Below are 19385 nucleotides of genomic sequence, written 5' to 3' on the forward strand. Positions count from 1 at the left end.
CATATTGTTTTTCTGACCGCCCTGTGCTACAGTGTGTGGCGTCATTTCCATGTTTGTCTGAACACACGTAGGCTGTGTTCTGATAATCAGATATGCTGAAATTCCATAGCGACCAGCCGGTGCTTTGATTCTCAAAGAATTCATCACCAGTTGACAATGTGCTCCCACTATGCGGCAAGGGATACCACGCCATGCTACTAATTTGAAGAAACGAGGCAGTGTTAGCATCACCCAAACTACATCTTTAGGGGAAAAAAGCATTTCTGAATTTCAATCAAAGCTATGATTCTAGATTTCTTCTAAGCACAGTTACCATTTTCAAATATTTAGCATCAAAAGTTCAGAATCTAACAGGAAATTTCTAAAAATGTAACCCCATTTAGGTGTTCTTTCAGAAAAGAAAAAAGAAATGAACTCAAAATCTAAGAGGCAAATCACATAATCTATCACAGCTTCCAAAGACAAGCACACCATGAACAATATACTGTAATTTAACAGAGCAAATCGAAAATCAGCACAATAAAGTCACTTGCAAAACGTGGAGATTAACAAGATTTGAACATCTGATGATTCTTGATTGGGGTTGGAACAATCAAAATTGAATCCAAGGTAATAACTACTTGACAACAAGTGAGGTGACTCAAGGTTTAGTCTCAGGAATTAAAAAGAAAATCCAGTGAAAAGCATAGGAGATAGGAACACCCAAATTAATAGAACTGCAAACCAAGTCGAAGGAGCTCACTCAACCTGCACAAGGGATGAACTTATCAGAAAGATGCTGAGAAACCAAGTTAAAAAGTGTCTTGACTTGCATGTGATAAGGCATTGACAACAGATGATGTGTCTTAAACTCGGTTAGCATATGTTTATGGATGCTTGTTCTTGTTCATGTCTAATTCGAGTTAGCGATGTTTGAAATTGATGAACTCTTCTCCGTACGAAGAAAAAATACATACATCAGAAGTTCCAGTGTGACTATCAAATGTTTCGGTGTTCACCGAAAGTTTCGGTGTGGGCAGTATATACTCGATAGACTATTTCTTGCAGAGAGCAATTTTTTGGGCAAAATTGGAGATCAATACACCGGAAGGTCCGGTGGCTACACCGGAGGGTATCACCAGAATATTTTCAGTGCTGAAGCAGAAATGAAAGAAAAAAAGAGATGTTATGGTGATGGACTTTGAGAGCGATGGAGTATTTTCTACAGAGAGGAGATTTTTGGTGCCAAATTTGATTATGTACGTCGGAAAGTCCGGTGCTGAAATTGTGAACACCGGAGGATGCACTAGACCTTTTGTTGCAGAGAGGTTGCATAAGGGTGGTTCTATGGATTGGCACACTCCGGATTATCCGGTGATGGAGATGAGATTAACGGAAGTTTTCACTCGACCTTTTCTTGAAGAGAGCAAATTTTTCCTGCAACAGATAATGTTACACTCACCGGATGGTCCGGTGTTTAGGAGCAAAACACACCGGAACATTCGGTATTCACGTTTTCTGCAGGATGTGATATGAGTTTAAGTTTTTTATTTTGTACTAAACTGGAGATGTTTTGAAGTGTAAAGAAATGTATTTGTCTATTTCATGATATGCAGATGACGGATGCAACTTGACGGTTGACGGTGGGTGATCAGGGCTAAGCGGATGCTTAGTGCCGGACGATTGAGGAGTACCGGACGGAGTCAAGGGTGATCCTAATGTACATATGAAGGTCAAGCAAAGTATGAAACGAAAGATGAAGATAACGTATTGACAAAGTCAAGCGAAGTAGATACCAGTGCAAGTGACAAAGTGACCCGAGGGATCGGGAGCGAGGGAAAGACTTGCCCACGATAAATATCGCAAGATGGAGGACACGCGTCATCATCGGAGCGTTTGCTTCAAGTGAAAGTAAGTGGCGGCTACTCACGCTCTGAGAAGCGTGCTAGGATTTTACGGTTCGGCCTAAAAATCGTAGGAGGACTAGAGGAGTATGTATCACTATCATGTATCTTGTGTCAAGAAGAAACTAAGTCGTAAAGGCATCACGACCGTTCGATGAATAGAGAAGAAAATATATTAAAATACTCTCGGTGGTAGGTATAAATATAATACAAGAAAGGTGTATTTTGGGAAAAAGCTAGGAAATCTAGAAATAGATGGCTAGGACTATGAGAGAGGAGGAACTGGTCACTTGAACTTATTGTACCACTCATTTGAGAGCATAGTGCTAGGATTTTAGATGAGAAAAATGATGAGTGTTTAACCTATGTATTATGTGAGAGTTTTGAGTGAAAAATATTTATAATTCACCTAAAATATGGCTGACCATTTTGAGTAATAAAGTTTATGTTTTTGTATATGCTTGAATACATCTCCTTTTAGTTTCCCTCTATTAGTTCCCTTGCGATGTTGCAAGTTTTTGGTGTTTCGTTGTGTTTTTTGTTTTGATTTTTGTGCTGAATTTTCAGCACCTTGTGAAGTCATTCTTCTTGTTGCTAGAGTCATAAAAATCATATACTAGTGTATACTCATGAGTCTTGAACTTTCTTGCCTCTATATCATCAACTTGGAGAATTTCTTCAACCAATGACCTTATATTTGTTTTCTTTGATTCTTTTATCTCAAGTTCTAAAATTTGTGTGGGAATGAGTTATTAATTTGTTTGCTGTGTAACCTAGTGTTCGATTTTAACCTTGAGACTCACCTTTGATTGGATCTTCAAGTTTGGTTTTTGAATTTTTTTTCTATTCTAGTTGGATCTTCTGAGTTGAGCTTTGTGTTTCTACTGTGTTTTGTGTTGTGCTTTATTTTTGAGGTGCATTGAGTGATAAAATAGAAGAAAACCATCTATTTTGAAAGAAATTTATTGAGGTGCCTATTTGCCTCCCTTTAGTCGCCATTCTCAGTCCTACAGATGCATAGGGCTGGAACCTTAACCAAACTGAATTCCTAGATGCGGCGTCGATGGAAGGGGCAGCGGCCAGGGGTGATGGGGCGATGCCATGGACGGTCGCAGGTGGCGTCCTAGATGGGCGAGGGCGATAGGGTGGGCCGAAGGAGAAACGTCACCAGAGAGGAGTCGAGAGAAGGGCCAAGCCAGACGGGTCACGAGGGCGAGCGAACGCGGTTATATCTGATGGCATTTGTGGGTAATTTCACGAGACTTGAGGCCTACTATTGAAATGTGTCCCGCAGAAGCTGAGGAAGCATGCTAGGCTTGCTTCTCCGCTGACGGTCTCTGTAGTTCATGTCTATGCACACATCACAAATTGTAACTCATAATATTTTGGGTTGTAACTCACAGTATTTCGGGTTGTAACTGGGGGATGTGCGCAGTGCGAATAACAATTTGTAACTCACAGTGTTAGCTTCTCATATTGCAATTATGCATTTTTGGACGTAAAGTTGTAACTGGCCTACCTAATAAGTTGTAACTCACAGTATTTTGAGTTGTTACTAGGGGATGTGCGCAGTACAAATAACAAGTTGTAACTCACAATGTTATTCTCGTGTTGCAATTATGCATTTCTGGATGTAAAGTTGTAACTGGTCTATCTAACAAGTTGTAACTCACAATGATATACCACATAAATGAACTTGATATACTCCTTTATCACAATAAGAATACTTACATACTCATTCTAAGATGCTACAATGCGAACTACATGAAAAAATTGAAAAGAAGTCCATCATTTTTAATAGGTTTTGATAATACCTTTATATTTGTATATAAAAATGTAATATACTTAAAACAAATACAAAGCACCTAAAAATGTATACATACAATTTAAATGATCTTATATACTCACATGCTCTATATACATACTATTTATCACCTGAGATACTCCCTATATTATGAGATACATATGTGATAGTACATACTTCCGAGAATACCAAATATGCTATATATATATATATATATATATTAAAATTACATGTCTATTTGAAAAATAATGAGTTCTATCCTATCATCACCCGTTCAACAGATTAGAATAAGATCTCAAGACTTTATGGATCCTGGCTACCAGCGAATTTCCTGCTAGGCTCTCTCTAGCTATTAAATTTGTTAAGAGCTGGGGCCCACAAAATCTCACCTGTTTAACAGGTGAGATCTTGTTCTCGTCCATTGATCGGGTGATGGTAAGATATGGCTCATTATTTTTTAAACGGACATATAATCTTAAAATATTTAGCTTCGGGAACCTCTTGCTTTTCAGAAGTTGAGTTGAGAAGTGGACCGTTTAGTTGGGCTTTCAGTTTCTAAGGGTGAGATGGCGAGAATAAGCCTAATCAAACGGAACCTTACTTTGGTCATTAAGTTTGTCGTACACTAGCTGGCCGGGCTTAAATATGGGCCTAGTAGCACTGGTGAGAGAGGCCGTTTCTTTCAGGAAACAAAACGGTAGTCATTATGGCCTGAGTGGGCCACAACCATATATGTGCCAAATAGTATTAGCCCATCACGACTACGCTCCCGCCTGTTTGTTCTTGGCCCCATCCGTCTTCGCCTACATCCTTCCACCCACTTCATCGTCTGACAAAACCCTAGCTCGTTCCCCGCTCTCGCCTTAAGCCTCACCTTTCCTCTGCCCCCAAGCGCAACAAGCGAAAGAGCGAAGCACCGAAGCGGCGGCGGCGAGTGGTGGTAGCCATGGCGGAGCTCAAGCGGCTGTCGGAGAGCCGCGACCTGATGCGGATCGAGCGCATCGGCGCGCACTCCCACATCCGGGGGCTGGGGCTGGACTCCTCCCTGGAGGCCCGCGACGCATCGGAGGGCATGGTCGGGCAGCTCCCCGCCCGCCGCGCCGCCGGCCTCATGCTCCAGCTCATCCGCCAGGGCAAAATTGCCGGCCGCGCCGTCCTCCTCGCGGGCCAGCCCGGCACCGGCAAGACCGCGCTCGCCATGGGCATCGCCAAGTCCCTCGGCGCCGAGACGCCCTTCGCCTCCATCGCCGCCTCGGAGCTCTTCTCCCTCGACCTCTCCAAGACCGAAGCGCTCACCCAGGCCTTCCGCCGCGCCATCGGCGTCCGTATCAAGGAGGAGGCGGAGATAATCGAGGGCGAGGTCGTCGAGGTCTCTATCGACCGCCCCTTATCTGCCGCCGGTGCTGGCGGCAGCTCGGGCGCGCCTTCCGGTGCTACTGCAGCCGGGAAGACCGGGCGACTCACGCTGAAGACCACGGACATGGAGACGGTGTACGAGCTTGGGGGAAAGATGATTGAGGCTCTTGGGAAGGAGAAGGTACAGAGTGGGGATGTGATTGCGCTTGACAAGGCCTCCGGGAAGGTCACCAAGCTTGGCCGCTCCATCGGGAGGTCGCGGGATTATGATGCTGTTGGCCCGCACACCAAGTTTGTCAAATGTCCTGATGGTGAGCTCCAGAAGCGCAAGGAGGTCGTGCACTGTGTCACCTTACATGAGATTGATGTCATCAATAGCAGGTATCTTCACATCCCCTTCCCGTGAATTATTTCATAATTCATACCAATGTCTAGACTGAATTAGATACACATACAGCTAGCTATTTTTCTCTCATTTAACAGCTCTGTGAAGGGAAATTGTATTAAATCTTCACGATGTGTTATCTAGTAGAGGTGTTAAAAGTTCACTATGTCTTGCAAATTACCACAGCAATAAAACATATACCAGTAAAAAAAAGTCTAGCGGTAATTTGAAATTCTACTAGCTAGGATAATCTACATTGACTTGGCTCTACCTTGGTTATTGCTGAGTTTAAGTGATGTTTCATTGCTAGCTGTCCAAGGTCTGTTGCAGTTCTGCAAGCAATTATGAGCTCAACAAAGGATCACCCATCACTCCCCAATGTTTATTTTAGAGTTCACTTCCACTAGTGTGAGCTGTAGAAATATTTTCTATTCTATGTCAAGCTAATGTTGTGATTGATTTGGCCATCATCAAGCATACATGCATTGGCAAAGATCACTAAACCTATATGCTTACCCACAGAAGCAACTTTATGCTGATATTTCATTCTTAAAAAATCTAAGCAGCAACTTGTGGTTGATGACTTAATGTTTTGACATGCCGATTCTTGACAGGTGACTTGAAAATGCATTACATAACTAATTAAGATTTAGAAATCTTAATCTGTTTTGGTATTGTTCATGTGGTGTCCTGAACTATACTGAGATAAATTTGACACTTTGATGTGATCATCATATCGTTTAATTGAAGTTAGAACATAAAAATATTTGCTGCCATGGTATGCCTTGTATCATAACTCCCCTGCAAGGATGCTGTTCCTTCCCACAATTCAAATGTGCTATTTGGTTCCACATTTTTTTTCTGGGTTCAGATTCCAGGAAACTAATATCCATTGCAGCTTAATTGGGTTTTATTATATCCATTAGGATGATGGCTGGGCTTTATATTTACTCTCACAGGAAATCCCAAAACATTGAACAATTATGAAATAGAGTTTACCTGCTAGTTTAACCATCCCCTGAGATTTTCCATTATGTTGGATAAGATGAAGCACTTAGATGGCATGTCTAATTCTTGTGGGCTTTAAACTAGGGCCCTTTTTTTTGCCAATCCCATTGAACAATATGAAGTATACTTCGAATTGTCCTGCACAAAATAGGACCTTTTTTTTTTTGCCTTTTGGGCCTTAGTCTTGGTAGAGAAATAGAGAATGCTGTGTTATCCAGTATACTCTTGTAAGTCAGATCAAACAAAGGACCTGCAAGATGCTGTTTGAGCGTCCAGTTTTGTGCAGGGATGCATTTGTAGAGGATATGGTCCATGGAAATAAGTTAATCCAATCAGTACAAGATACCATTAGTCAATGCCTCGTTAGAAGTATATGTGTGCATATGTAAGTATATGGACCCCATGCTCAAAGATAGACCACAGAGATATTTTACAAACATATAATAAGCAGATATCTACAAGCATTGATGTCTTTAACTGATCTTGATGCTATATTTATGTCAAAGGTCTTCTTTACCAAACTGTTGAAATGATGGAATGATCGTATGGGTCTGTCAGAGGATATTGTTTGGTTGGGATTGCACTTAACTTTTCCCTTTTTCATCAATTCTTATCATACTTCTGTTGGCTACAAATGTTTACTGTGTTCAGATGTAATTTGTATATAGTGTGAAAACTAAAGTGTCCCAGCCTACTCATTTCTATTGTCTTGTTATTTTCTGTCCAGGACACAGGGTTTTCTTGCACTGTTCACTGGTGACACTGGTGAAATTCGTGCAGAGGTTCGAGAGCAGATTGACACAAAAGTTGCAGAGTGGAGGGAGGAAGGAAAGGCTGAGATTGTGCCTGGTGTTCTGTTTATTGATGAAGTCCACATGCTAGATATCGAATGCTTCTCTTTCCTAAACCGTGCATTGGAAAATGATATGGCTCCGATCCTAGTTATTGCCACAAACCGAGGGATCACATCCATCCGCGGGACAAACTACCGGTCGCCACACGGGATACCGCCAGATTTCCTTGACCGCCTCTTGATCATCACGACGCAGCCGTACACAGAGGATGAGATCCGAAAGATCCTAGACATCAGGTGCGACGAGGAGGACGTGGAAATGGCCACGGACGCCAAGGTTCTGCTCACGAAGATTGGCGTGGAGACCTCCCTGAGGTATGCCATCCACCTGATCACCGCTGCCGCGTTAGCCTGCCAGAAGCGCAAGGGCAAGGTGGTGGAGATGGAGGACATAAGCCGGGTCTACCAGCTCTTTCTCGATGTGAAGCGGTCGACGCAGTATCTGATGGAGTATCAGAGCCAGTACATGTTCAGTGAAGTGCCAGGGGAGGCGGGTGGAGATGATGCCATGCAGTCTTAGATGAATTTTGTTACAATTTAACTGGGTTAGTCTGTACTTGGTGTATTTCGGATGCTTGTTTGGGTTGCTGTTACCCTGACAACGCGTGGTGTGTGGAATGGACTATATGTTAGCTGCTATAGGTCAATGTATCTTATCAAATTGCATCCCAGGTTGGAGTCGTGGTTTGTTTAGATCTCAGTGCAATTCTTGTACAATTACGTACACTAACGAGGCCCATGGTGTCCTGGAACGATGGTTAGTCAAAGGTGAGCAATGCTGTTCTAGACCGAGCAAGCGCGCACTTGCCGAATACTGAACTGCTTTTTGCCTATTGTTGTAAAATCACGCCGGACATAAGCAGGTGTTCGTGTGACCTTCTGTCGAAGTGTCATCTTCTAGCGCCTGCGTTGCGGTGGCTGAATTTGTCGGGACGAAAACATTGCAGTATTTGCCGGAGACGTGCTCCTGCGCCCGCTGTTGACGGCCGCCACCCCTGCTACCTCGTCACGACTCGCGAGCAGGGTTCGAAGATGTGAGGGTGATTATCGTGGTTACTGAGCTTACCTATCCGCAGAGATTTTATAATACGAACGGTTTTCAAATTTAAATTAAAAAAATAAAAAAATCATATAAAAATTGGAGACAATTCTAAGATCTTTTATGATTTTTTTTTTCAAAAATAATATCATTTGCATCATATTAATTAAATTATTCCATGATTTTTACAAAGTTCACAAGCATAAAATAAATATGTTAAGAAACATCACTGTAATTAATTTTATCATTTCTACCATTATTTTTTCTACATAAAGAATAGTATAAGTAAACTAATAAAAATAGTTTCACTAATTTTTAGAGGTGTGATGTGTTAGTTATGAATTAATCTAGTTACAATATATTTACACAATACTATATATTACATTTACTATTTCATGAGTTCATGCATTTTTAAAAGACATAAGATCATGTAAGAAGACTAACAAAATTGGTTACATAATTTTTTATTAGCAAAGAGATAACTATGTATTATTTAACTAGGTTTAGCAAATACATTTTCTCACAAAAAATATTCAACTTTTTTATGAGTATAAATACTTTTATCATGTAGATAATGCTACAAGAAAACTAACAAAATTTGTTTTATTTGATTTGAAGCTTAGATGAATTATTTATTAATTTTACAAGATTGAGTCATTTTTTTTCAACTTCACTAAAAATTTAAGAAAACCGAACGGTTACGGAGAAATGCGGTCAATACTGAAAATGGGAAAAATCCGGTCGATAAATCGACGAATTCGCTCGGTTATAGGTGTAATTGGACCGGTTACCGAATATCGATGTGGTCGATTTTTTTTATCTGATTTTTAAATTTGATCGAGTGAATTCTAAATAAATTCCCACTGAATTTTAAGCAATTTTTATAATAATCGTAAATTTCTGTAACCGCCGGGATCGGTTTTCAGGTACAAACGATATTATAAATCTACTTAGGAGAGAGTATGCGCATCACATTTTGCAAAGCAATACTCATATCGAGGAGTTTTACAGAACGGGGCACACGCCGGCGGGTCCTTTCCGGTTAGTTGGTTTGAGTCTAATCTTATCACATCTGAATTTAGTTATACTACAGATTTTAAAATAACTTTTGATTAACTGTTAGTTATAACTGTGATAAACTACATTTTATTAGTCCTGAGTTCACATATTATACTTTTAGTTTTTAACTAACTTTACATCATAAGTACTAAAATTTGTTAATCATATTTTTAAAAGTAAAATCATACTTAACTAATTTTAAATGTGATAAATTTAGAACTGAAAAAAAAAACGATCATAGTTGCAATCTAACCAGGCCTGCTCCCCCCGTGCCACGGTGCCGCCCACACAACGCACCGCAACACGCGGACACGGCAGAGTCAGTCAGTCACCACGTTGATCATTGATCCCTGCCACCGTCGGTTGGGTCCTTTGCCGGTTGCCCCCTCGGCCCTCCCCTCCCTGCCCCGCGTGGCTCCGCTTCCGGTTCCGTGGGAGGTCGGGAGTCTCAGGCCTTGGGGAACACAGCAACTGCTCCCTCCCCACTTAACCATCCCCCATCACCCCGCCACTCCCAACTCCAACGCTTCGTCGCCGTCGCCGCTGCCGTCGCCCTCCCCGATCCGTCGCCGAAAGACGCCATGGACCCAGGCGACTCCAACTCCGCCGCAGGTACCCACCCTCTCCCGCCTCCACCGTCCGATCGAGCTGGTTTGCTGTCGGGAACAGTTCGATCCACTGCGCGTCTAATTGGATGCTTCCGAATCACCCCTCGCCATTTTTTTTTTCACTTTATCCACTGCGCGTGTGGAGCTGGTGTTGAATGTTACTGTGGCTGCTTGGATTGTACGGGGCAGTAGGTGTAGGAGTGTGTGAGCTCCGGTCGGTACTGAATTCTACTGCTCTCAAGTTGAGTTCGTGATTGTGCCGTTATTGGGTCCAATGTGGCGAGATTGCTCGCCTCTACTCTTTGCTCGTAGGAGGGTAATTGTCGAATAGGTTATTGGATTTCAATTAAACTTGACCTGCATATGCGACATTACTGAGTTCTTTGCTTTGAGTTTAATGGTGGAAAGTGAACACAACTTTGACGGGGATGCTCACGCTCCTTTTGGCATTTCCGGTGTCATTGGTTTGAGCCCATTTCCAATCAGTTCTGAGCCTAAGCGGGTGGTCTGGCACATCATATGTCATGACAGCTTGGAGGTCAAAGCCATGCAAACACATAGCAGAAGATGTGGGAAATTTGGTGTAACTGTGAATGCGGAACCATCCCATAGGAAAATGGATCATGCCAAAAGATTCAGGGATGTTAGTGAATCAATACTTATATTAAGAAATATCCAGTGTGCAAATCCACACATTAGCCGTTGGATAAAGTTTGGATGGATTAGATTCAGAGGAGTTGCTAGTAAGTTAGCTCTCAATGATGCGTTTGCAATAGATACTTCCCCAATTATATTGTCTCCGAGAAATATAAGTTTTGACTATTGAGTTGTGATCTGGGAAACATGTATTATTCAACTAAGCATGTCCTGTGGAGAGATAGGAAATGTTGACATAGCCCACGCACAGCATGCACATTCCTTTATCCATCAAGCTCAATGTTTTTGATTTCTTTCATTGTCAAGTATTGGAGCCTATTATGGTAACAGTATGCATTTCATTGAACAATATATCATAAGCAGAAAGTCTTTTCACATCGGAATTGCTGATCCATAACAGTCAGTATAGTTTGCTTGTTAATAGTGAGAAACATATATGTAGTTTTGAGATTTGGACCGAAATCCATTGGAAATAGGAATCTTGGTGCCTAATTTTCACTTTTGTAGTTTGTAGTTTGACTACAAATCCTTCTTGTTTGTGTGATTGCAGGAGGGAAGACACAAGATGTTTCTGTACCACCTGTTGAAGGTATAGCTGGCGGAGGGACTAGTTATGGCTGGGTGGATGGAGGCTTATGGGGGTCGAGCCTGGGTGCTGGTGGGATTGATCCTACGAAAGTACACTCAGAAGATCTTTTGCATGTGTGGTCTATGCCCAGCACAGCAAATGTTAGCCAACAAGAAGCACCTCGACCTCTAGAGAAAGTAAGTTGTATTTCATTTTATCGGCACTGGTGGAGGAAAACTAGATTCTTGCTTTGGCATTTCATTAAAACTAATGTTTTAGTAGTGATGCTACTATTCATTTTTTCTGATATGGAGTATTTTCTTTTGTCAGTTACTTGACATATGCTGTTATTCTCAAATCCTGTTGCTTGTTCTTTAAAATGTGATATCGCAGTTTTCTACTGCTACCAGATTCATTGTGCTTTCAGTTGGCATGATTTAGTTTATTATTATTATTATGTTCCTTGCCAAAATTTTCAAATGTTACTTTTTCTTTAGGTCAACCTTTTGGCAGCAAGAAACGAAAGAGAAAGTTTTCAAATTGCTTTACGCCCAAAGGTTTCATGGGCCACTTCAGGTATTGCAGGGTCTGTGCAGATTCAGTGCAGCGATCTCCGCTCCTCCTCAGGAGACAGGTTTGTTTGTTTAAAATTTAAAATCTCTTTTAGGGGAGACCTACATTTGCACAATTCTATTTCGATGATTATAGCAGTGTTGTACCAGGCTAGTGGTTGGTCAATCTATAACTTTGCGACGTGTGGTGCCTATCTTAGGTGTACCAGACGCTCTTGTGCCTATTGATCCACTCAGTCCTCAAATAAGCCTACATCCAGGGTACTGCTTCTGTGCTCTAGATAACTATGAGTTACAGTGACATTTTTTATTTCTTATATAAATAAATGCCACTTCACTTTGTTTGTACAGGGAGACAACTGCAGTATGGGTATCATTGAATGTTCCTTGTGGACAACCGCCAGGTCTATATGAGGGCGAAATATTCATTACTGCTGTTAAGACAGAAGCAGAGTAAGCTTTTCCTTGCTGCTTTCTATCTTGTTCTGTTATAAGTAGTAGTTGCCTTTAGGTTTACAGAAAAAAGTGGATCCATCTGATTATACATGGTTGGGCATGAATGTCAATTCTAATGCTGACCCAAGTGTCTACATGTTAAAAAGTGGATCCACCTGATTAGACATGCTTGGGCACGAATGTTGATTCTTAGTTCAAAAGCTGACCCAAGTGTTCACTTGTATACTAGAACAAGATGTATCATTAAACGTATTATATGGAATGATAACTCTGTAAGTGCTATATAGTTTTTTCTTCTTAAAATGTGTTATTTGAAATTCTCAAATTTGTAGCCTTGAGTAAATAATGAGTGTACCTGCTTATATACTTTAGCTAGCATTCACAAAATTCAGAAGGATTCAGAAGGTCACGAAAGTATGAAACAAGAGAAATAGTTTTACGGCACTCTGTAACAAGAACCCCAAGCTTATTCAGGAGTGTCCAGGCAATATTTAGGTTTGATTTGTGGGTTATATTTATTTACTGACTATTTTCTTGCTAGTAGTTCCAAAACAGAATCTTTACCAAAATCTGAGAGGTACCGGCTATATAGAGAACTAAGAAGTTGTCTTGACATCACTGAACCTAGAGACTACTCGTCATCAGAAGAAATGGTATTCTACTATGATAATATAATCTTAAAGCCTAGCCATATAATTCATTTTCTAATAGTGCTATAACATTTAGGTACAAAGATTGACATCTGCGTCAACCTCACTTAGGAGGATGTTGGATATTCCGGCATTCCAGGACTGTCAGGAGAATAATGGATTAGGAGACATGATGGATGAAGATGTTATGAACAATGTTTCAGTTCGTCTGAAGTTAAGCCTTACTGTTTGGGATTTCACTCTCCCGGTGACACCTTCTTTACCTGCTGTTTTTGGTGTATCCTGGCAATATTCCCTTTTACTATGTTACGTTTCCATTTCTGTGGTGTGCAACACATAATCAGAACCAAATTTTAGAATTTGTTGTTGAATTGTCTATATCAGTGTTGCTTTGCAGCCACCGGCAATTTACATTTGTATCATGATCATATGGATGTGTTCTCCTTTGACTATACCTTAGGTATCTGAAACTGTGATTGAAGACCGTTTCTGTTTGGAACATGGCACTGAAGGATGGTATGATGCACTGGATCGTCATTTTAGGTGGCTCCTCCAATATAGAATTAGTCCATTTTTCTGCAGATGGGGTGACAGCATGCGCATTTTAGCATACACATGCCCTTGGCCTGGTAACACTTAAATTTTTTCTCTCATAAAAGAATATGCTGGTTCATTGAAATTTATACTCATACATGATGTTTTTTCTACTTTGTTTCTATTATTTTAGCTGATCATCCAAAGGCTAATGAATATTACTCTGACCCAAGATTGGCAGCATATGCTGTACCCTATGCGCCTATCCTGTCATGGTATTGGTTGAATTCCTTCTGAATTTTATATCAGCTTGTTACTTTTATTAATTCGGCTCCATTTTGATGCACAATAGTACTGATGCTGCAAAAAATTCCTTGAGAAGAGAGGTTGAAATCTTAAAATTGACACCTCATTGGCCGAAAGCTTACTTCTATTTGTGGGATGAGGTGAGTTATTTTACTTTTCTGCTATTCCCTGATGCCTGGGAACACCAATGTGGGCTTGGGGTAGAGCAAAACTTGTTGTGCCTAATAGCTATGGGTTCAAATATTCACAACTAGCCAATTGGTGCCTTAGATCATTATTTTAGCTGTATTTTCTATTCTTTTTATATGGATGGAAAGATATATGATTTTAGGACTTGTTTAATTTTGATGAGGGAATTAGTTGTGGTGTCTATTGGGTTTGTGCCACCATTTATTACATCCAGTCCTACACAAAATGTCCACTATATACAAATAGCATTGACAGTCAGGGAAGTACAACTGTAACTAAAACATGCAACACTCATTATAGATCACAACACAGTGAGTACAAGCGCTAAAGGTGAAGGCAACTTGTATATGCCCTGCCACTGCGTGAGAGATTTAATAAACTCATTGAAGTTGCCAAAATAACAACTACTATGCTCCCTAGAGTGTAATGATTCTTGCAGGACACTTTGTTGTAAAAATCTGTTCTTTGTTACTTTGTGATAATGTATAGTCCACTTGCTTCAACTACTGGAGAAGAGTTACCCTACGGTCATCTTACAGTTATTTTCAACTTTTCAGCCATTGAATGTGAAACAGTATGACGTGATATGCAGCATCTCTAATGAGTTACGGTCATATGCATCTGATGTGCGAATTTTAACAACTTATTATTGTGGTGAGTATAAGACAATCTGATGTCCTTTTCTTGATGAACACTGCCTCTTTTTAGAACTGCACACTTTACACTTTACTTAATAGGAAGCTTATTAGACAAGTGAGAGTTTTTTTTTCTGTCACTATCTTTACTGCTGTCTGTCATTTTATATTACTCTATGTGGTGGAAAATGAATGCAGCGAAGCAAAGATGTGAAAGCAAGATTATAACATATGGCAGTATGGCACAGTGAAATACTGTACAGTTAAATAATTAGCATTAATTTGATCAAGAAGAAATTAAGGATAAACTACCTTTTATCACTGCTGATGAGAATTCCTATAGCCTTTACCCTAACTAATTAACTACCTTGTTTTGCTTAGCCAGTTATTAGGTACTGTGCTTTGTATATGTTTATGAAATGAACATATCATTATTTGGCTTAGAGGCAAAAATCTTCTGTCACTCTGTCTGGTGTTGGTTTTCTGGTGTGGGATGTTATTGTTAGGTTCTGGAAGTTTAGATTATTATACCTACGGAAGTCATTGCACTTGACAACTCGTAAGTTTCTGTAGCATAGCTAGGATTTTTTTTCCTTATAATTTTAATGATCTGTGTAGGCCCAAGTGGTTCTGAACTGGCTCCTTCTACATTTGAAGCGTTTGTGAAAGTTCCAAATTTTCTACGTCCACACACACAGATCTTTTGCACGAGGTACGCATTGCTGCTGGCTTGCATTCTTCTAGGTTGCTAAATTTGTATGGGTATGGCATTGAATATTGCACCAACATGCACATGTACAGCGACAGCATGATATGGACACATTTTCTCTAGATATTTTGTGTGTTTAATTCAGTTTCCCTTGCCATCTATACTAATGCTAAGATGTTTTATTTTTAGTGTTTGACACTAAGATTCTACTAACATAATATATGAGGTTCAGAGTGTTAGTGTTTTATCCTTATCTTGCACCCTTGTCCTACAAATCATGGGGCTAGGAACTTAGCTTCTGCATCAAATAGTCAAGGTTTCGAAAATTCATGTTAGTATGTTAACAAAAATAGACCAAAACAGATGGAACTATCATCCTTGTGTGTCAAAGAAGAAATTTTCCCTTATCTCAAGGCCCTGGCATTATGATTACATAACATTATCTGATGGAACTTACAGCTCCAATATATGTTGTGGATGTGGTGGCACCATATGTAGGTTGGATATGTGTTACAGATGCTGTTAGAAGTATCGGTGGTGTGGTGCAAACTAATGACAATGTTATACCTCTTCAATCCTGGGCCAACAAACCACTTGGACTATTAATTTATTGTCTTCTTATACAGTGAGTGGGTTCTTGGCACAAGAGAGGACTTAGTGAAGGATATTGTTACTGAATTACGACCTGAGCTTGGTGAGGTAAGAACAAATTGTGTTCCTTCAAAATAATGAATTGGTAAACCATGCCTTTTTATTTTTACAGTATCTATAGTTTCATTTTATAAGCATGTGCCATGACATTACATCATTTGTTTCTGGGTAACACTGATTCGTATCTATCGACTACCGGTATAAAATCAAGCATGCATCAGAACTACAAAAGTACGTTAATTGGATGAGGGCGGGCCGGTTTCATACATTTATGAAATATGGTGACTACTTCCTACTAACATTTTATGTGAACAACTCCTGTGCGTGTCACCCTTTTACTTTTCTTTTTCTTTTGTTATTGTCATCTGGTGCTCTCGCACTAGCCCTATATCTATAGTATGTATTGCTGCTGGTGGTGGTCGGTGACCAAGAAGTAAAGCATTTTCTTGATGGCACTAGACTGTTTTCCTTGTTTTTAATGATAATGTTAATATTTTCTTTCTTGTTGAAAGAGATCTTCAAATTTTGTGAGCTCCCTTGAAAGGATGTGATGAGGAATTCCATATCTGTTGTCAGCGCAGTCAGATGTCAGAACTACACACATAATCTTAACTATATGATTATGTTACCTATGCACTGTTATCTTCATTTTGGGTCGTGCAACTGCATTGAAGCATAGTGTTTCCACACTGTTATAGCCTACTATTTTTAAGTTGGACTCCTTTAACTGTAGACTGTAGAGCGTCTCAATTGTCCTGGTCAATAGCATTTATTTGGTTTTCTCATTTAGCTTGAACTTATTAATTTGTCACTCAGGCATGGAGTTCTCTGTTTTTTTCTTAACTTTATAATTTATATATTGATGATATTATCTCAATCCTTTAGGAGTGGTGGACATACGTTTGTCTGGGACCTTCTGATCCTCAGCCAAACTGGCACCTTGGGATGCGTGGAACCCAGCATCGGGCAGTGATGTGGAGAGTGTGGAAGGAGGGCGGGACAGGATTCCTTTATTGGGGTACCAACTGCTATGAGAAGGCTATGATTCCAAGTGCTGAGGTATGCTGCGTGCTGTGAAACCTATTGATATAATGACCTGTCACTAGTACATGAAGGATCTGATTATTTTTTCCTGAGTTATGTAAAACCTAGTAAGATCTACATCTTAGGATATGGATATCTGATACCCATCCCATGTTGCAAGACAGGTATATACAAATTGCTTTGGGTTTTAGTCTTTATGATGAGAAGCATTAGAACTACAGAAGAATATTACCTACTGGAGATGCTGTGTCAAGCTATGTTACACGGGTATTGGATATGGGTTTGATTGTTGAACTCGTATGCACATCCAATAGTGCGAGTGTTATGACTGTCAGCAAGTAAAGATGATCTAGGGTGCTCATATTGTTTCAAAATACAATAGAGAAAGCAAAAATATATTTGAACAGACTAACTGTTCATGCTGAATAATAAGTGTACAAATGTCCAGTTACATGCTAAATGACACCTTTTTTCCGTCAACATTGAGACAAAAAAAAAAACTTTAGCAAAGATGCAAGTGCCCAGTTATTCTTGTTTTACAATATTTGCATTTTGCGGATATAATTTAGTTTAAAATTTTAACTCTAGTCCTTGTTTTGTAATTTTCTACAGACTTTGGGTTCAGTTTACATTGAAATTTAAAAAATCTGAATTGTTTCCAATTCAATGTTAGAACATACCATTTTCTACTCTTAATCTAAGATTCATACATTGTTGTTCCAAGTTTGAAGTTGAATTCAATCTACATTTGCAAATTTCAGAGATCTTGTGTCCAACCATTTCTTCATTTCTGATACTCAAACTTAATGGTGCCACAGATCTGTTTCCGACGTGGTCTTCCTCCTGGCGATGGGGTACTGTTCTATCCTGGTGAAGTGTTTTCTTCGTCACATGAACCAGTTGCATCCACCAGGCTAGAGCGCATTCTCAGTGGCATGCAGGTGATAATTTTGTGAGAATGTGTTTTTAACAATACTAGCTTTTTTAGCTTTTGAGTAATAAAACTATTCAGATCTGAGCGCTTAATCTGACCTGGACTTCATGACTTGTTAACTAAGCTAAGTCTTTGTAATTCTACTTAGCACATTAGAAATTATGAAGTCCACAGCTTTCTACCAAAATGACTAATCGAAGCATTACAGCTTCCCACTTGCATGACTAATCTAAGCATTACAGCTTCCCACTTGTTCAGTTGATTTCCATTTGCACAGGTGTGGTCGATAGTGCAAACTGGAAGCTCGCTGTACCTCTAAATTTCTCACTGTTGGCTCGTGCTCACGGCTGTTTCTTGTCGCTTTTCCACGCAGGACATCGAGTACCTGAAGCTTTATTCCTCAAGGTTTGGCAGGGAGGAAGGCTTGTCTCTTCTTGAGAAGACTGGCGTGTATCTTGGCCCGGATCGCTACACACTCGACCATGGACCGATCGATGTGATGCGGGGTGAGGTATACCGCACCTGCAGGTCTTAGGGCACAGCCTGCCAACTGTTCCTGTTCTTTCGGTACAGCAGTCTCTGGTGTTGTACATGGTGGTGTCATCTCTTTATTTAGCGATGTAAAACTTAGTAGATACTCTTGATGATAGCTCATCAGAGCTGGACTGGTTGCCTGCGCATCTTTTCTGCTATGCCATCGGAAGGGCAAGGTAGCGGACAAATTTTAATATGCCAAGACTTAGTGACGAAATTTTAATGTGCCAAGACTTAGTGACGAGTGTAGAAAACTTGAGATGCAGGGAAGGTGCTGTAGAAAGAATGGTACTCTGAAGGTGGGAGTTATCGGGTGCTCATATCTAGAGTTTTTTAATATTTTTTTATCATTAATATTTAAATAAATAGACCCTTTATGATAGTATTTATATAAATAGGCGCATACCTTTTTTTGAAAGGGCTACAATGATTTCAGAGGACGGTAAGAATATTACGGTAGTAGTGTTACTTTTTATTGCAATCTCAAAGAGTGGGTAGGGTCTATCCTCATGCCCGTTGGTCATACGGTACTTTACCACTTACTAAGAAGGTGGATAGCTCTTTTGCCGTCCTCTTAGGAGTAGTTAGCCTCTGCACCTGTCTTTTTTCACTATCCTAATAGTATAAAAGGCTAAAAATTAGTTAAAATAGTTATTTAAATCCAAAAAAAGAGGGGAGGAGAGGAGAGAAGAGTGAGGTAGCGCGGTTAAGTTCTACTAATTTTGATTTGTGGATTTTGGATCTCAGTTTTTAGTATTTTTTCTAGATTTATGTTTTTATTAGTAATTAAAGTATCACAAGATTTAGGGTTTAGCGACGTAATAATAGTTATATTATATGAGACTTAGTGTTTAGAAATGTAGGGTATGCTGTCTTTTGTAGTACATTATAAAGATTAATTTTAATATGGTAGGATAGTCATCAGATATATAGTAGTATTTAGAGTACGGT

The 19385-nt window shown here is 40.0% G+C and overlaps 2 protein-coding genes across 4 annotated transcripts; both read left to right on the forward strand.

Moving 5' to 3' along the window:
- Nucleotides 1-4498: 4498 nt before the first annotated feature.
- On the forward strand, nt 4499-7982 carry LOC133890948 (uncharacterized). The gene is made up of 2 exons (XM_062331603.1): nt 4499-5424; nt 7164-7982. Exons 1-2 carry the CDS (start codon nt 4634-4636, stop codon nt 7807-7809), a joined length of 1437 nt encoding a protein of 478 aa, XP_062187587.1. The 5' UTR covers nt 4499-4633; the 3' UTR covers nt 7810-7982.
- A 1691-nt stretch (nt 7983-9673) lies between these two features.
- LOC133890776 (uncharacterized) lies at nt 9674-18754 on the forward strand. Of its 3 annotated transcripts, none has more exons than XM_062331318.1 (16): nt 9674-9999; nt 11203-11417; nt 11718-11854; nt 11943-12053; nt 12144-12245; nt 12790-12901; nt 12975-13145; nt 13359-13527; nt 13626-13707; nt 13785-13878; nt 14485-14581; nt 15181-15274; nt 15898-15970; nt 16808-16981; nt 17785-17907; nt 18274-18754. In XM_062331318.1, the coding sequence occupies exons 1-16, from the start codon at nt 9969-9971 to the stop codon at nt 18433-18435; spliced, it is 1947 nt and encodes a 648-aa protein (XP_062187302.1). In that variant the 5' UTR covers nt 9674-9968; the 3' UTR covers nt 18436-18754. The 3 variants fall into 3 exon arrangements, with proteins under 3 accessions (XP_062187302.1, XP_062187300.1, XP_062187301.1); XM_062331316.1 differs by having other exon boundaries at nt 9675-9999; nt 12975-13175; XM_062331317.1 differs by having other exon boundaries at nt 9676-9999; nt 12793-12901; nt 12975-13175.
- Nucleotides 18755-19385: the final 631 nt, after the last annotated feature.

The sequence above is a fragment of the Phragmites australis genome, chromosome 14 (genome assembly GCF_958298935.1).
Source record: "Phragmites australis chromosome 14, lpPhrAust1.1, whole genome shotgun sequence".
NCBI lineage: Eukaryota > Viridiplantae > Streptophyta > Magnoliopsida > Poales > Poaceae > Phragmites > Phragmites australis.